This window comes from Schistocerca nitens, chromosome 2 (assembly GCF_023898315.1).
Source record: "Schistocerca nitens isolate TAMUIC-IGC-003100 chromosome 2, iqSchNite1.1, whole genome shotgun sequence".
Lineage (NCBI taxonomy): Eukaryota > Metazoa > Arthropoda > Insecta > Orthoptera > Acrididae > Schistocerca > Schistocerca nitens.
The window spans coordinates 743,827,354-743,846,951 of NC_064615.1; the positions used below are offsets into that span (position 1 = coordinate 743,827,354).

The following is a 19,598-nucleotide window of genomic DNA, read 5'->3' on the forward strand; positions in this document are numbered from 1 at the left end:
GACTCTCTTGTGCCACAAAAAATGTGGGGCAGAATTACATCCTTTCATTAGGATACATTAAAATCGCCAGAGAAATGAGAACACGTGTACAGGCAGCCGAGTGTTCGAGAGAAGCAAGCAAACGTCGCACTTAGGCTACGTGCCAGATTCGGTATTTACCCAGAACAACTGAACGATAAAAGGTCATGAATAAGCGGCGCCGAGATACGCAGTCCTTATCAGGCATGTTTTCTACGACTGCTGCTTATTTCCTTTCACTTCGCCAAGTTATCTACACAAGCGTTCAGAATTATCAAGAGAAGAATGTTTCGCACCGCAAAACATTCCAAACACACTTACGATCTTGTTACAGATTCGTTGATACGGCCTCCCCGTGGCCCAACGAAGGGAACCCGCCTTTTTTGACGCTACTTCAAGTACATCAGTTCCCGAGCGTGGTGGAATTATACCTAGCGAGCCGATAGCACGCAGCTACGAGTAGTTTCGAATTTTCCCGTACCGTGCTCAAAAACAATGTTACGTAATTTTTCTATCTTTTGTTTTAGAAGACGTATGTGACATCAATAATTTTTGACATCGAAAAGGATGGGGAATTATTTAAGAATGAAATAAGCATTTTGAATATTAAAATCTTACCCAATTAACAGTAACTGAAAATCAATATAAATTCCAGTATTTCAATTTTTACTTTGAGTTCTACTTTTATAAAATGGCTCTGAGCACCATGGGACTTAACTTCTAAGGTAATCAGTCCCATAGAACTTAGAACTACTTAAACCTAACTAACCTAAGGACATCACACACATCCACGCCCGAGGCAGGATTCGAACCTGCGACCGCAGCGGTCACGCGGTTCCAGACTGAAGCGCCTAGAACCGCACGGCCACAAAGGCCGGCCTACTTTTATACTTCAAGGGTAACAGTGTACTCCCCAGGGTGATACCTAGCACAAAAAAGAGCAAAGCACAGACATTCGAAGCATCACCATCAACGTGCCAAGGCGCACGCGCCACGCTCACGCATTTTTAGTTTGAATATCATTAGGAAAAGCAACCACGTTAACGTTGAAATATATCTCGCGATCTGGAAATTTCTCGGCAAACCAAATTTATCAAATCATTTTCTCAGAAGCTTGCGCCTGCGCTTTATTACGGATCCGAACGTATATTTTATTAATCGAATCGCTTCCAGTTATGACTCCAGTCTGCTGTACGATGACAATAGTGTTTCTGTAATTGTCGTATGTAATTCTTCACCTGTCGGTAGAAGTGTATGTCGTAGGCTTGACAGAACAGCATACGCTTTAACGAAATTACTTTTTAATGAACACGTCGATATTTCGATTTCATCGACAATCAGGCCATACTATAAGGTGTGGGGGGGATATAGCTTTGCCTTCTTTGCTACTAAGTGTACGGAAATGACATCCATTTTTACGGAAGATCGTGAAAGTTTTTCCAAGAACTGATAATAGATTACTTCGTTTCAATTGGCCGACAGCTATTTCTGTACCTTACCTTAAAACTATAAAATTTTCTTACTAGAGATGTAATACTTTTAGTTTGGACCATACTTTTAACGAAATCAGAATGGAATTCAGGTATTACAGTAGAGGTTTGAAGCTGAAACAGTTTCTAATAACTCGTCAAACGTACGCTTGTATTTGGTGACATTACACTGCTGAGTTTCGAATCGCACTGGGTGTTTGTGGCTTTGAATTCAAAACTTCCCGACAGCAATGAGGCCGCTGCGGACACTGCCCACTGCCGCAATGATCATGTAGTGATCGCATGTTCATGTTTCTAGCCACTATACAATGACCCAACTCCCACGAATCGGTATTTATCTGGAGTCGAGCCTCCGCACTTCATCTTGGTCCTCCGTTTTGTACTAGTGACCTTGCACACTCTTACACAACCCAGTACGAATTAACAATTGCCGGAAATACGATACCATCAGTTTTTGTTTGTACCCAAGAAGTCAGTGAATTTGATGCCCTAGTCCTGTAAGACGTAAACCAATTAACGAAACGGCAGCATAATGTGTACCAACAGCCATAAAATCCGGAAACCTCACATAAGAGATTTATCATCAGATTTTGCACCATAAGTTTTGTGACCATACATTAAAATGGACCCGTTTCTGGATATTATTATTACTGATTCGTGGAACACATAAAGCTTATACGATGTCCTAGTTGTCGATGAAATGTAAGCCGTTCTGTCCACCCTGCGACGCGTATAATTTTACTGACTGGTGAAGAATTACATTCGCCCATTACAGAAATGCTCTACTTTCATCGCACAGCAAACGGAAATCACAAATACCGATTGCAATTAATAAAAAACATGCATATATCTGTAATCAATCAATCGCTTGCTCATGCACCCGAAAAAGTGCTTTGATATGTTTGGTTTGCCGAGAAATTATTTCTAGATCGCTAGGTATTTAGCAACGTTATGAGATTGCTGTTCCTCATGATATTTACACTAGAAAATCTTACTAACGTGTGCGCGTTGCTGGTGGTGCTTCGAAATTTTCATACTTTGAGCTTTTTGTTAAATATCACCCTGGGGAATACACTGTTCTCTTTAAGCTTAAAAGCAAAAATCAAAGTAAAACTTAAAATATTGGAATTTATATTTTTCATCTCCAGTTACTGTTAACTATGTAAGACTATAAAAGATTTATCATGGTAAAGTATATTTTAATAAGATTTGAAATGGTTATTTTGCACAGAATTCCACTGTATTTCTCGATGTCATTGCCACATACTTCTTTGACAACAAAAGAAAAAAGCTACGTAATGCAGGGTGTCCCACTCAAACGTCCCTGATTTGAAGGACCCTGGAAAAAAACCACTGTAGATACGACAATTAAAAATGCACCACATCGTAGAGCATCTCAAAAAATTTATTTATCACCAATACACCTCTACAAGTGAACCATTTGTAGCACGAATAATATCGAGTCTTATTCAAATTTCTTGCTAAGTTCTTTGCAACATTTCCTCTTTTATTGTTGCAGGTCTTTTATCTGAGGGTACACAAACTGCTCTAACATGTCCAGATACACTGACCCATCCATTGTTTGTTCCGCAAAGAAGAACGGCCCAACAATCCTGTCGTAAATTAGCCCGCAGCAGATGTTTAGTTTAGGGCTATCACGAATATGTTCAATGACGTGTGGATTTCGCGAACATCACATCCAAACATTATGCCTATTAATCCTTCCTGATAGATGAAAGGTTGCCTCATCTGAGAATAAACATCTTTCCAGGAAGCTGGCATCCATATCAATACGCTGCAACATATCCGCAGCGAATTGTTGGCGTGGTTTGTCGTTCGGCGTCAGATGTTGCAGAATTTGCACTTAGTAAGCGCACATACGAAGACGCTGGTGAACTACACGATGCAAAGTTGATCGAGGTACATTAAGTTGCCTAGATACTTGACGAATTGACTTACGAGGGCTTCTGAGAAACGTTTGTCTGATAGTCCTCCTTGTCTCTTCTGAAACTCCGTAATGTGCACCGCCAGAATGTTTCAGAACACTTCCTGTTGCCAGAAACTTCCTATACCATTCCTTAATTATTTTCATATCAGGTGGATCAAATTCATACACACGACGATAATTTCTTTGCACAGTAATCGGTGATTTTGTTTCTGCAAACCACACTACTGCTTGCTCGCGCTGCTGTGCAGTCGCGATTTTCACTTCATGCGACCATGCTGCACTCTGGCGACGATACTTGGCACTTCTGACGCGGGGAATATAAATTCTTTGAGATGCTCTACAATGTGGTGTATTTTTCATTGTGGTATCTACTGTGGTTTTTCTCTCCTGGGCCCTTGAAATCAGGGAGGTTTGAATGGGACACCCTGTACTAGTGTTGAACATGCAGCGCGAAAACTCGTACTGTGGTCTTAGCCACGAGGCTACCGCTAGGCAGAAGACCATGAGCGCGAATTAATGTAGTAGCGCCAGAACTTTGACTCCTTTTTTCGGAAAGTATTGAGTGTTGGCATCTAAGATAAAAATAGGTGTCCCTTTATTTTCGTCCCACTTTCACAAAGCGAAATTTCAACGTTTCAATCGGCTTTGCTGGAATCGCAGAATCGTTGTTTCGCATGACAGTATCACGGACGACGTCCCGTGAAAACGCGGTGCAATGCGCTCTGCATGAGAGAAAATTCGGTAAGGTGTACTGCGTAGATTATTCAAATGACGAGCGTCACCGATGTTAGATTATTCAAATGGCGAGCGTCACCGATGTTAATGTGAGACAACAGCCTGATGAATAAACGTTTCAGTCATGAATGAACAGTTCAGTCACCTACTACCATGAATGAGAACGGTCATTTCACGTGTCTTCCGTGTCGCTCAACTGTATTTCCGCGTGCCCAACGAGATTTCCCAAGGACATCCATGCGCCAGCAGCAGTCTCAGCACGTCAGTAGACGCTGCGCAAGAGGCTGAACTGCAAATATTCGCCCACTTAACCACACTTGCTACGAGATTGCTTCCCAACTTTTCTATTTAATTTTCAGAGCAGCTGACATAAGCCGCCTTAGTGCGTTTACTCGAAACCGTTGCACCAAGTTCGAGCCGCGTAATATTCATTTAACCTCTTGTTCCTCGATTATAACCCAGCAAGGAGCCAATCTCATTCACAAACCTATGCAGATTCGAACAGGTCTCTGTAGTTTGATTTTTGACACGCATTTTTTAATCTTTCACATGGAGTTAAATTTCTACTGGCGCACTGGAACAGTGACCTTGCTGTGTGTTACATGCTTCTCTTATCTGCGGACTATTTCAACTGAAAGAATTGCATTTGTGAGGTCTCAAAAATCGGCTGATTGGACAGTTCCTATCGTACATTCTCGTCACTGAACACAGTCTCACCATTATAGCGATATACAGCAGTCTGATACTTCTGTGTGTGTAGATTAACATTCAGAGCAGTGCGTATATCAACTATTGGGAGAAAGGGTCGTTTCCCCATCAGGTACAGGGGGTACCAATCTGGTACAAAAAAATCCACGGTTCTTTTGAGAAAGTAACAATGTAACATGTGAGAAATTGAACTGTCTCTTTTAGTGAGCAAACGATGAAACGTGACTTAGCGCTAATGCTTTTACATTCCCCTCACTCTGACAGTGTAATTCGATGTGTACATACTAAGTAACATAATTAACTGTGCAAAAGACAATACTTCGAATGCTTGACACATTGAATTGGCGACTACAAATTTTTTTAGAAAGATCATCTTCAGATAAGATCATTCATTCAGTTAAAAGAGTTTTAGGTCTTAAGTGACCAAGACGAATGGTGTACTGAGCCCAGGTCTGTATTTGAGACGTTCAGTGAACAGACCCACAACTGTATAAGTTCAAGGACTGATATGATACTAAGATGCTTTGCTAACAACCACAACTGACAATTATCAAATGTTTGTATTGTGATCCTGAAGGTTGGCAGTAACTCTTAAAATAAGGTGTCCTCATAGGTTCTCTTCGACAATATTTTTTTACAGAATACTCTGTAGAACTGTCACTTCAATTTTACAATATTCGTACTCGCTTTTAACCCTTAATTATTTCCTTAGCCGTGTGGGTTATTCACATCTTTCGATACCAGGTGTTAAAATTAAGTACTCAATATTTGAGAGCGCATTTTCATTGAAAAAGGAGAGAAATACTGAAAAACATTATGCATTAATTAGATAGTAGGAACCATACATCACTTGCATATGTCAATTTCCCTTTAGTCATTGTTTCTGCGTGTATCTTTTCAGTAAATTCTACCAAAACTGACTGATTTGCGATAATCCTGGATCAGCCTCGCGATCCAACATTCGAGCGCTTATCTCTCTAGTTGCTGTAATCATGGGTACGATGGTAACAGTTGGCAAATCAATGCTATTTCATCAATAGCGACTACTGTCCTTATTAACCAACTCACAGCAACGTATACCGCTTCATGTTGTCTGCTTAAACGTTCGCAGCTGTCTCATTGGAATGATCTACTTCCTGTCTTCAGTTTTTAAGGCATTCCCCACGGTCAACCACTGTTCGCTGCCTCTTCGCTGATATTTGAACCATGTTTCTGTAAATTTGAAGAGTCGCGTACTTTTTCTTCAGAAACAGGTCAAACATTTCGCAGCTCTATGCGATGTGTTACGGATGTTACTTACGTGTGGGGGCAAGGGTAAGCGGGGAGAGAAGAGCACTGTTTCTACACCACTGTGCACGGGACAGAGTGAAAGACCGCTATAACCCGATAGCTGTGAGCAAAAAACTACCAGCACACACGCTTTTACACGCTAGGTGTAACATACAGTAGTACACTTTGAGCATACGTTCCCTTCAGTGAACCCGAACTCCAATGGCAAATTTGGAGGCTGCTCAGAGTTATTTCCTGGATGTTTCAGTATAAGGGACGCGTGGTCTCCGGTCGCTCGTTACGGGTAATTTGCACTTCGTTTTTACTTCCTACCAAACCAATCTTTGTACCCGTAGTGCACTGAAAATACAGACACAACAGCGCACGTGTCGACAGTGTCTTGTTCCATTCGTTTTATGTTCTCGCTGTTGACAACAGCAACGTCTATTTTACTCATCGCATTCAGGCTTGCGTCCAGTATTACTCTGTTGTATCGCGTCCGTTTTTCTGGCAGTGTTAGTTGTACGTTAACACACAGACAGACCTGTGTGGATAGTTTTACTGATTAAGATGTGCAGACAAAGCATACTGCATATCGTGTATGGGTACTCTGAATGCCGTGAACGAGCGGCACATGCTACACTGAGCTATTGCCGCAGCGAAGGAAACTATATTACAGTAATTTTGGATTAATCTGTTTCGTGTTGTACGTTTCGGTGATCGTAATAACGGAATTTCAGGATTGGGGCAAAAAATTGAATAAATTATAATTATATTTAAATCCCGACGAGCCATCAGTGATCTCTGGTACTTTATGTAAAAATTCCCAGATAAAATCTCTGAACATAGCTCGAAATGTTGTCGTGGAGTATGGGTTCACGCTGTGTTTCGTGATTTGGACAGACTGAGCAATACATTTATCACTCTTTTTGGCGACTTCAGCCGAGTACTGACCTGCGCAGAAGGCGGAGCACACGTGGACGATGGCGCTGTCGGGCGCGAGCACCTGGTTGAAGAAGCTCTTGGCGTGCTGGTACGAGCAGAAGTAGATGGCCCGCGACGGCATCACGCCCACCAGGTTGGGGCCCAGACCCTTGAACAGCGCTCGGGGGCCCTCGTTCTCCACGATGTGCCTGCGAACAGAGCGTGCACACTAGTCCTGCTGATAGATGACAGCCCGTTACGTGAGCTTTAAAATCATCGTCAAATTCAAATCGACTCTTAGAAGCTGCAAGGTCCCTTGATAACAGTATTTCGAGACTAATTTAGAAACAACAATACGTTCCCAGTGTGCAGTCTTCCACTACCACCGTTTACAATGCTAAGTACAGGGTGTATCAAAAACAATTATCCGATTAGGCACATCTACATTTCCGAAACTAATAAACATATACAATGAATTTTGTTTTTTGATGAACGGAAAACGAAAAAACTTTTTTCGCATCTTTTCGTGGGTGTTCAATATGCTCTCCTGTGATGCACGGCACGTGTTTATGTGGTATTCAAATTGTTCCCATACAGCAGCGGGCACGTCTTGAGTTACAGCTTCCACAGCTGCTAATATGCAATCTCCATTATTGTTGGTAACGGGGACACACAACAGTCTTTTATAAACCCCCACAAGAAACAATCATATACAGTCAGGTCCGGTGACCTTTGATGCCAGTAATGTAAGGCTGAATCATATGGTCCAGTGCCGCCCATCCATCATTCAGTAATCCTTTGATTTAAGAATTCCCGCACTTCCAGATGAAAGTGTGACGGTGTCCCATCCTGTTGGTAAATGAAGTCGTTCGAATCAGTCTGTGGAAAAAGGAAGTTCTCAAGCATATCGAGACACGTGCTTCCTGTAACAGCGTTTTCGGCAAAGAAAAATAGGCCATACATCTTTTCCCGTGAATCTGCACATAACACATTAAATTTTGGAGAGTCCCTCTCATGTTGCATGGTTTTTTCGTACCCCATCGTTTCTCATTATGACGGTTCATCTTTCCTCGTCACTGAACACTAAGCGTGGAAGAAACTTGCCATCCTCCATGTTGCTAAGAACGAAATTACAGAACTCTACACGTTTATGTTTGTCACCTTCACGAAGAGCTTGCAGTAGCTGAATTTTGTACGGTTTCATGGTGAACGTCGATGCAACACGCGCGAGACGGACATCGAGGGCATGTTGAGCTGTCGAGCTGCTTAGTGAACGGATTCTACGGACCCTTTGTGAAACCATGGCGGATGCGTTCGACGTCTGTGTCAGACACTCAGGGACGGACAGCGATTTCCCATTACACAAACAACCTGTTTCTCGGAATTGTTCATGCCATCGTCAAATGCTCTGTGCTGTACGAGGATCCACACCATAGCTAGTGCGAAAGTCACGCTGAACAGTTATTACTGACCCGCATTGCGCAAAATGTCGATCACAAAACGCTTTCTGTTGTCCTGACACCATTTTTACTACAACTGAACTAGCGCACACTGCTGCTACCTAGCGGGAACCATGTAAAACTCGAGAGTTTGCTATTTCCAACAGTAAGTTGTCCACGCACATATTTCAAACATAATAGTTATGATTTTTTTAACCAGATGATTCTTTTTGATATTGTACAACAGAAAAAACGAAGTGAGTATTCCCGAGACGACAAACATAATGCCTAATGAACTTACAGCCAGTATCACAAGGAGGCAACTTTATTCATTGACAAGAGGCAATTTCATTGACACCATGCAGTATCTGCACAGGGCATTACGGCAGACGACACGGTTTGTCTTTAACACGAACCATTGGTGAAGTACAAAGACGAAGTCCGCCGATCTGTCAGTCTTCTTGAGACTCAATGTTCTCAATGGGTGACGAAGTACAAAAGAACTCTGCGAAGTCGGCATACCCGGTGAGATGCGGAAGCAATTCTCCGATATTAGCTACGTACTATAATACTTTCTCCACACCTATGGTCGTGATTGGGAAACTGGTATATTTGTCGCTACGAACTGACCAGTTCATGAATCATCTTCAGTCTATCGTCTTAAAAAAAAAAATGGTAAAATTAACTGAAACCGAATCACTGGAAGATTCTCTACATTTACTTAGTCATCAACATGTGTCATTCGCATTACCAACAACAGACTGTGTTGTCCTACTTTCTATTGCTAGATATCCTATCGATACGATCGCGTGGAGGAGTTGAACTGGCGTTATTGCCAGAAGTTACGGTTCTGATGCCACTGAAGTCCACTGTCTGGCATGTAACGAATTTTGGGTTGGTTGCCATTGGATTAATCAATGGAAATCGGTACTACGTTCGTTTTGGATTTCGTAACAATTATGTAAGCATTTCTGTAAATACCGGCATCACCAGCAAAATTTAGCTACATCCAGACTTCCTGACAAGTTGTTCAAACATACATGGGAATTTTTTTTAACGATGTATCTGACGGTAATAACGAATTATTTTCTGCAAGGACGGAAACAGAGCTTGGAATTCAACTACGATAATTTCTGACTATTTATGTTCCTGAAGATTCGCCGTCTCGAGGTACTTCAGAAGAGGTATTTCAGTAATCATTTCAATAAAATTCTACCGATCATTTGATTCTCAGAGCAGGCGTAAAGTCTGTAGTTTCTTGTCATATATACCATCCATCCAAAAGGTTGGGAGACTTTTCATTCACGGCGTATAAAGCGACAACAATGCAGTAACCAAGATGGTAGCTTGTACTATTAACTGTAAACAAAGGATGTGCATTCGACCAGTGATTTGCGAGCAAGCAGAATTAAGTAGTGAATGTGCGACCGTAGGGTGTCAACGTCGTTATTTCACAAATCGAAACGGGGAAACATCTCCAAATCAAATTTTAGATACATTCTCATTAATATGGATTGCTTTAGAAATATCTCCGATGTGTACCAACGGCGATTTTTGATTTCTTAATGCGTTACGAGTACAGTTTTTATAGCATACCACCTTTGTTTATCTTTTGTTACATTTCGCCTTCTTTGCTCGTTTCAGTATACTGTAGATGTAAAATGTTTTTTTGTCGGAATATGTTGAGCCTATGCGTCTTCTTATCAGGGTACGACTTAAGCTAATACTCTGAATTTTGTCCCCCCCCCCCCCCAAAAAAAAAAAGTTGTGTACCATTTACAGTGTTGAGGTGGCTGTATTGGCACGTTCCAAAAGCAATAAATTACAACTAAAACCACACAATTCAAATGTTTAAGACCTTCTCCACAATGTTTTGAAAAACAGGTAAGAGTGTGCGAGGTTCGGTCCCCACAGCTTGACTCCCGAACAAGAACTACGCATGGACGGCTGTCGCTACTTTAAACCTGAACAATTATTTCCTGGATAAAATCACCACGGGTGAAGAGACTTGGTATTATCAATACGCATCAACAGCAAAACGATATAGTGCAGAAATTCACATGAAGGGTCAAACGCTTTGACGACATAACCGTCATTGGAGCCAATTCGTCGTGCGGGTTGAACAACTTCCCGCTGAAGTACTTTCATGACAGTTTCATCTCGTTGTATTAACTTTCTGTGGTGGGAGCCTATGAAGAACACCTGGAGCATTAAAAAAGCCATTTCAACTCAGGTGTTTTTATTAATCCAGTCTTCAGTGTGATGCGGGTATGACGTGATAAGTTACCGTGAAGAATTTTATTGGAATGGACTCAGACCGTGAAACCTTGCTCTGACAAAGATTTGACAAACGCTCTACGTGCATAAACTACAAGATATATCTGTACCTCGAAATTTCAACACCTGACAAATATTTCGATCATATTTAGAATATGTGTTATCTATACGACGAACGACTCATCCGCGACTCAAACACGAGGGAGCAGGAAAATTAACTTTTGCTTGGCCTTCAGCATCTTTTACAGTGTCGCTGCCGAAGGCCACTGGGTGGATCAAGTTCCGCAACAGTTGCAATATGCTACGAGATGCAGAAACTCCCACGTAAGCAGTGTATTCATAAATGACGTTAGAACCTGCTGGTTGGTTGCGCACTGCCTGCAGGTCCCCGCGAAGACGACCAGTGACAAGGTCCCAAGAGGCGGATTATCTACGCTCGAGGGACTTCCGGTGGCCGACATCTGGCAACGCTACAGTCCCAGTGCTCTGACGCAAATGGGGCCGAAGCGTGCCACGTGAAACTCAACAGCACACTGATACAGGAAAAGAGATTCCAAATTCCGCCTTTTGATGGTTTTCTAAAGCTTCAGGATCACCTATTAGCATTAATACATTAACCTCATTTTCAATCGTGAGGCACGAACGGTCAATAATACACCGCACTGCAGAATACATACCTCTCTTACCAACGTCGTCTATAAACTGTGTTATTAGATCATTACTTCCAGCCTATGCTATTCAGGATGTGTACACTGTCAAACGGATTATATACTTAACAGAACTCGCAGAATCAGGTACTTCGGAGCAGATCTGTAGCTGAAGCTCAGGTTATCGTAATTTATTTAGTTCATATATTGTTTCAAATATGGGTGTGCTGCAAAGTGATTTTTGTTTCCACGTTGAATCTGACTCCGCTGAGAAATTTCATGACAAACTAAAACTGATTTATTTTGGAAATAACGTTTAGGCTGTGGTTAAGTCAGTCTTCGTGATATCCTATCTTCAATGAGGGCTATTCAAGCAAAACATGCAAGAGATTCTTTGTAGCTTGGTATGAGACAGACGAATTGCTAGAATTGAAGTTGTGAAGGCACATTTTCTACTTTGCATTACGAACTATACGACTGACGCACTACTACTAATAACATACGTCAATGAGTTTCTTTTCAGTACCGATAAGAAACATGATGGCATTAATCGAAAGCGTGGTCTACGCCAAAGAAACGCAAGTGTTCAGACCTGTTATGTACAGGAAACACTTTCTCAAAGTCGAACTGGATGAGTTTTTCCACTTGTATTCAAGATTTAACAGATAATCCGCCGCTGAGAAACTACGAGCAATCGACTGTCGAGTGGTCCTACTTTGTATAACCATACATTAACATTCTGTTAGAAACAGACACACATACTGAAGACGATGCAACATCTTCGGCCGTAGCCTGCCAGGATGTTAACGCTGTATTTCGACATTGTCCTCTCATCCGTGAGGATAGTACCGCCGAGAGGAGTTCAGTAATGAGCAACTGAATCTCTAGATTATCTACTATATTTACACCGACGAAGGAAACTTTCTAGGTCATCCTACGTAAAAGCTCGTTGCAATACTCATTACAGCTAACTAACAGTAAATGTTTACACATTGTGGTACATAAGGACATAAAAAATTAAAACAAACACGGCACACAGTGCCAACAGTGTTAAAGGCACGTGATCGGGAGCTTTCGCCCGTTAACAGGAGCAACGGTTGTAAACAGCGTTCGTGCTAACCAGCCTGTCAACAAATAACAGTTCTCAGCAGACACGCATCCGACAGCAAGGACGGCGTTTGCAGCTGACAGCCGAAACGAACAGGCTGTTCCTGCCAAGTACAGGCCCCACAGACTGTTCAATCAGGTCTGTCAAATCCAGTATCTTTGCGAGCTTCGAATTTTTTGCTAACTGTAACATCCGCAACCCTATATTCATACTGGTGAGCATATTGACATAGCTAAATATTCATCCTTTTCGTAAAAGTACGTCGTAAACAGTGGATGAATGAATAATGGTAGTGTTAATGTCCACCGTATTATAATGTAGTGTGTGTGCCCAGGATAAAGTTTACCTTCGACCTGAGCTACAACAAGTTTTAAAAGAAAGCTGGGAGCATTTGCTGTGCAGTAATCTAAGCTGTTTCGTACACTAATTTCAAATTTGCCCCGATAATAAGGCGCACACATTCAGTGTGATGGAATCAGTGCTTACTGAATCGTACATAAATATTTTATTCGTGACTTTGGAAAATAAAGAACCTCATTTGCTGGATAATAAGCACAAGCTTAATGTTCCATCAATATCCAGGTCATTAGAGATGGTGGACTACCGCAGTTTGACAAGAAATTAACTATTTCGGTATGCGCCTGAATTGATTTAGAATACTACTGAAAACTTTGCTCAATGTATACTCAAACAGAACATGTTTGTTACTGTGCCATCTCGTTTAAGAAATTATCCTCATAATTGGGAACTAACAATAGGCAAATTCAGTTATAAGTCAACATATACACTTACTCCTTCTGTATCAGTATCACGTCAGCAGTCGTATGACAATCATCTGTTTTATTTCTTCCTTTTAGTTACTGTAGATTACTGGTCTTGTTTGAATTTACATCTTTGTGAACCTATTGTGTTTCTGTAGAAAAGTGCCCAGCGTACCTTAAGCAAGAAAGCAACAAGTTTCACATACCGCCACAATTGAATGATTGCTGCTAGCTTTTCACGTTAATTGTTCTCCAACGAAATCCTGGCTATGCGAGGTACACAGATGCTTTAGCCATGTTATTTTCAACCATTCGTGTAGCTTATTCCTGCAAAAGCTTGGAAAATTGGTTCGTGTATGTTCTCAAGAACAGCGAAGGGCGACGAAACGTAAAAAGGCTATGCGACCACGGGATCCACGGATATATACTTTATTACCTAAAATAATTAGTGAAATACAATACTTTCTCCATAGCAGTGTTCCATTAGCCAGTCACTCCAAAAGGACGTATTGTGCAAAGATACTGCATACATGACGAGTAACACATGCTACAATCGTGTGTGAAAGATGGATTTGTGAGCAGAAAACGTCTATCAAGCGACGAATTCGATTCAAAAGCTGAAGAGAGAGTGGGGGAAGTGGGGGGGGGGGGGGGGGGGGGGAGGCTGCTTTCATTGTGAGAACGTGCACGTACAATGAAATCTTGCGACCGACGACACCCGTGGCTAGGGATAACGCAGGTGAGCGTCTGCTGTGCAATCAAAATTTTGCGCCTCTAACACTGTTCCCAACTCAGCAGTAACACATCAGTAGAACTAAGGGCAAAGTATCGTACAGTAACGCCTATGTTGGATATCATTCGCTATTCGTGACACCACCTGGCCAAATCTCCATTTAATAAAGGATTCCGGATCTTCACACGATTCTGATCTTCACACATTCAACCCAAGGCCAATAGCCCAGCCGACGAGGACCAGTCGATTTGGAGAAAAATCCTGTACCCGCAAATTTTTGCACAGTACTAGGAGTGTGTGTCCTGAATGAACGTAAAAATCCTGACCGGTGAGGTGTGAGCGTTCGAGGGGGAGCGTGGAGGTTTAGGGACCGGCGTTTAACCGTAACTTCATGTTTTCTCGAATAACAAACCGCGGGTCCTAGCGACAAAGTTTCCCTCAAACTACACTGAATTTTCTATAAACAGGTCGATATCCTTTTTTTATCGAAGACTAAGTTTCCGCGTTGAAGGAGTTTGAAAAATTGCATATCACACAAATGTCCAGAGGATGTTTAATTTTCCACAAAAATCGTTAATACAGGGTGTTTATAAATGAATATCGCGGTTTTAACGCATTATAATATTTATTATATTGCACTTACAGTTATAAATGCTATGTCGAATGAAAGAGCAAATCAAAGTTTTACCAAGAACCCTACAAATGTTCAATGTGAGCACCATTTCTCACACGGCACACATCAAGTCTATAGCAGACTTCTTCCCAAACGTTGGTAAGTGTGTCTTCAATGATTGTAGCAACAGCTGCTTCAGTCCGGTTTCTTAATACAGGGAGGTCTGCTGGTTGCGGAGGCACGTACACAGGATCCTTGATGACGCCCCAAAGGAAAAAATCGCATGGCGCTTGGTCGGGTGAACGTGGAGACCGTGCAAAGAAAGCCCTGTCATTGGGCCGCTTGCGGCCTATACAGCGCTTGGGTACAGTGAAGTTCAACCAATCGCGTACTACGCTACGCCAGTGAGGTGGCGCACCATCTTGCTGGAAAATGAAGTTCTCTGGCTCATCTTCTTCCAACTGATGGAAGAGCCATTGCTCTAGTGTATCAAGGTAAGAAGCGCCAGTTACACTAGGTTCAAAAAAAAGCTATAGACTGTGTGTGCCGTGATACAAATGGTGCTCACATTGAACATTTATAAGGTTCTTTGTCAAACTGTTTGAGTTGCTCTTTCATTTGACATATCATTTATAACCGTAAGTTCAATGTAATAAATATTATAAAGCGTTAAAACCCCAATATGCATTTATAAACACCCTGTACTATATGGAATTCAGGTATGAATTACTAATAACACTAATGCAAGGAATGGATATGGGCGGAATTTACGTAAATCTCTACTCACTGTTCTACACTGCTAGAGAGGAAATTGATTCGTAGTCATCCTGTACGGCATCTGTAGTGTTCTTCCGGTAAAGGTAAACTTCCCCACAACAAGCGCTGCTCCATTTTCAGTTTAGAGAGACTACACCTCCCGCATTCCTTGCCCATTTCTCTTATATGAATAGACAAAACTTCACTGAGCACGTGTTTATGTAGGGGAATTATTTTCAATTTATTAAGTAAGCATATTTGCGGTTGATGAAAGCTATTACGTAAAAAAGCTAACCAGCTGGAGCTGTCAACTATATCACACTGTAGACCATGTATGAAGTACAATATGCTGTCAATACGTATTCGACAATGTCGACTTCACTGGCTTCAATATCACTGTCCGAAATAGTTTACACAGCATGAGGGGTATCCAATACATCGCCTCACCCTCAGCTCTCCCAACATCTGAAGAGACCCATAGAGTTAAAATTTAACTCTCCACAACAGGTCACCTAGTTGCTGCGGAAGTTCCTGTATTTCAACATAAGCTATATATTACAGCAAATGGTTCAAATGGCTCTGAGCACTATGCGACGTAACTTCTGAGGTCATCAGTCGCCTAGAACTTAGAACTAATTAAACCTAACTAACCTAAGGACATCACACACATCCATGCCCGAGGCAGGATTCGAACCTGCGACCGTAGCGCCTAGAACCGCACGTCCACTCCGGCCGGCTATATTACAACAGATTACTGTTCTGGACATGAACATGATCAGTCTCATTCCATCTGACACATTCATATCCACCTTGGAATGCGTAAGTACGTGGCTCTGAGTGCAGCACATTCTACAGATGCCAACAATTATTAAATGGAAAAGATTTATGCAGTCTACTAGTGCCACAATTAACGGCGAGGTATATGCAGTAGCTTTCTGGTCATTCATTAACTCACTATCAGGTGACTACAAAACAATTACACAGCTTTACAACACAATTAAAACAAAAGACAGCACTCAGGTGACATTTACCAATCCAATCCCTTTCCCAACACTACATAGGTCACTGACAACATTATACTTACAAACTGAACACTTCTCAGCAATTGTTTACCGTCCAATTGTACGTGCGGAACTGGTTAACATCCCAGCCCCGGGAATTTTAGGAGACAGCCATTCACCGCCTTTTGTCACAGTGGGACAAGTGTCTCAACAGCCAGGGTCATTACTTCTAACATACAGGTATGGTTTCTGTAATTACGCCTCCGGATCGTTTCTTTTTGAACGCCCCTTATACATTTCGTAAAGGCTATGCACCCTAGCCTTAGTCAGCGAAAAGTTTAGACGGCGTTGTAATTTGCGAAGTAATTCAAAGAAAGCTATTTAGCAGTCACCACGACCAATCGGCTTTGTCAGAATTGCACAGAGTAATAAACGGATCTTTAAAACAATTTTTCAGTATGACATGTTTAAAAAATTAATTTTTGTTGTACTTACTATGCAAATGCTAAACAGCGGGGCTATGTAGTATACACAAGTCATTACACACCACCTTTCCTGCGCAAAACAACTAAACTGATTCACCACTAACAACAAAAACTCGTTATCGCGGTTAATAGCTTGGTCCCTGGGTGGGCGACGAATATGGAGTTTGGCGGATGAGCTTGTAACGCGCCTGGTGCGACCTTCGGCCGTGCAGGTGTATCGCTGCTAACCGCGTTTCGCAACTGCCTGATGAATGAGCAAATTGGCTCAGCGAACCGGCGTCGTCCGGATGAACGAGGTGCGCTAACAAGCTGTCCGCTGCAAAGTGAAGCTAATAACTGATAGGCGACACTATCTGCAGGAAGCATTCGCACTTTGTTCATACTTGCTCGGCGCTAATAAGAGGACGATCAGTTGCTGCATCGCCTGATGTACCAATCTGTATCACGTGCTCAACGCTTGCGACGAATCCAATAACCGCTATTACTGTAATGGTACCACTATTTAACTAACGTGATATTACGCAACTGACTCCTTCAACAGACAAGTTTTCACAACCAAATTACTACAAATGACAGTGGAAGAAGTCTGCTTTTACCTTTTGAGGAACTGCCCGAAGTTAGTCACTTTTTTTCCAAGTACGAGAAAGGTAGAGATCGCGAAAACATAATTCAATATCGATCTAGAGACCCAGTAAGTGTGTGTTACAAATTTTATAGGTTATTTTATTTAGTCCTTAAACCCATTGGCCGCGAGAGTACCTCAACATCACGCGCACAGTTCGTAGAGGCACGTGCCACAAGTGGAACGGCACCGTCTGGTTGTAAAATGTCACCAAGTTACTGTTGTGTCAGAGGTAATACATGTGGTCGCAGGACGTCTATCACTGTGCCGTCAGGGTTCCCTCAATCAGTACGTCAAGTTATACACCATGGCTCCCCGCACCGTGACACCCAGAGTTAACACAGCTTTTCGTCTTCAAAATCTTGGAAGAATGGGACTTCTCCCAGGGTCCACGCCATATTTGTCGACGATAAGCCATCTGGAGGAGCGCGGAACCATACTTAACACAATGAAACGCCATTCTTCCCGGTCATGGCACCGCTCCGAATGCAGCCGTTTGTGTTGAGTCAAGGGCAGCTTTTGGATGGAACGGGAATTCCCTACTCCGGCTACTGCTCGACCCTGACCAACCGTGTGGGATGAGAGAATACTGCAGGGAGTCCATTACTTACTCTCGGATGGCTGGATATGAAGAGGTTACTGTGTGCTTGGTGCACAATACGGCGAGACCACGTCGTGGAGGTCAGACGTAGTCGACAAGTAGCTGCCCTCACGTTCCCACGCAGTCCAACATCGGGCCACTCTTACATTGGAAGGCCATGCAAATCTGGATATTGCACGATTCGACCAGCCGGCCAAACCCAAAACCACAATGAGGCCTCTTTCAGACTATCACGTGCCGGTAACTCTGTCTCACGTGAATACGCGGTGTCTTCGTGTCCTTCACAGTAATCACGCAATGTCTGACGCTGTTCCCGTCCCCTTATACACCTAGTATTAAGCTTACAGTATACCGTGTTAAATGGCCGCGACCGTAAACAAACTAACTTCTTACTGCTCACGGGGAGACGAGCGGTGCGGGGAATAAGCCCCGCCTTCCTCCCGAAGGGTTGCCATCCTACCTACACCTGCGTTCTGTGCTTCCACGAACTGTAATAGGGACCGCTGACTCCTTTTGTTGTGGCGAGAGTCGCATTCGACTCCATTTATGCATCAGTCTTAGTCTCTTCACTCATTTCAAAACACGAAAAAGAAAGGAAGTTCACAACAAAGCTAATTGCAGTACACAAGGCAGTTTGAAGAATTGGCTACGGCTCAATTGTTTGCTGCGTTTGGCAGTGGTTAGAGAGCCTGTATAGGGAGAGAGTGGCCAACCGGACGATACGGCGGCCATTTTTCTGCCAAACTGCGGGCGGCACTTTTGAATGGCCAGTAGTGGAGTACACACTCACCGAATCAAAAGCACAAGACAATATGGCGAAATCATTCGTTAAATGCCTTTCTTTACAGCTATAATATACTCATAGTACCCTACTACGTACAGCACAGGAAAATTTGATACAGTGGCTGTAAAAATTATTAGTTACTTGCATTTATCTCCTTTAAAGTTCGTTTACTAGACATAGTGCAATGAAAGCAACGTAAGTAAAAAATAAATATGGTGTATAGCATTTGTTTTGTATCGGAAGTGCATAACGCTGAAGATTTAACGTAGCTGTATTACGTCAGATGAATGAAAGTCGTGAGCAGTTGTTTACAACCAAATGCAGCGCAACCCGGCATCGTTTACGAACGTCTGCAGAACGAATTACGGATGTCAAAAACAGTACTGTACAATTACTAACGTGTTTACTTCAAACATGTAGGCCTACCGACTTCATCACAAAACGCTTCATTATTACAACTCTTATTTAAGATCGCAAACGCTAATTATGTACTAAAAACGATATACAACGAAATCGAACATGCATGCACAACGCATAACAAGTCTCTCAATAATTCAAATACCTTTTAATCGTCTCCAAAAGTCCTCTGACCTTCAACTCAAAAGCACGGCGAACATAGGAAGCACGAGAGACGTTTGGCAGAAAAATGGCGCCAAAGCCAATCAAGGGCAACTTCACC

The 19,598-nt window shown here is 42.3% G+C and overlaps 1 protein-coding gene across 1 annotated transcript in view; it reads right to left on the reverse strand.

The window, feature by feature from the left end:
- LOC126236965 (mitochondrial carrier protein Rim2) overlaps positions 1-19,598 on the reverse strand; it is a 172,226-nt gene that overhangs the window by 91,006 nt on the left and 61,622 nt on the right. The window contains exon 3 of the mRNA XM_049946671.1: positions 7,123-7,301. Coding sequence (XP_049802628.1) covers positions 7,123-7,301 — 179 coding nt within the window. The remainder of the gene's footprint in view (positions 1-7,122; positions 7,302-19,598) is intronic.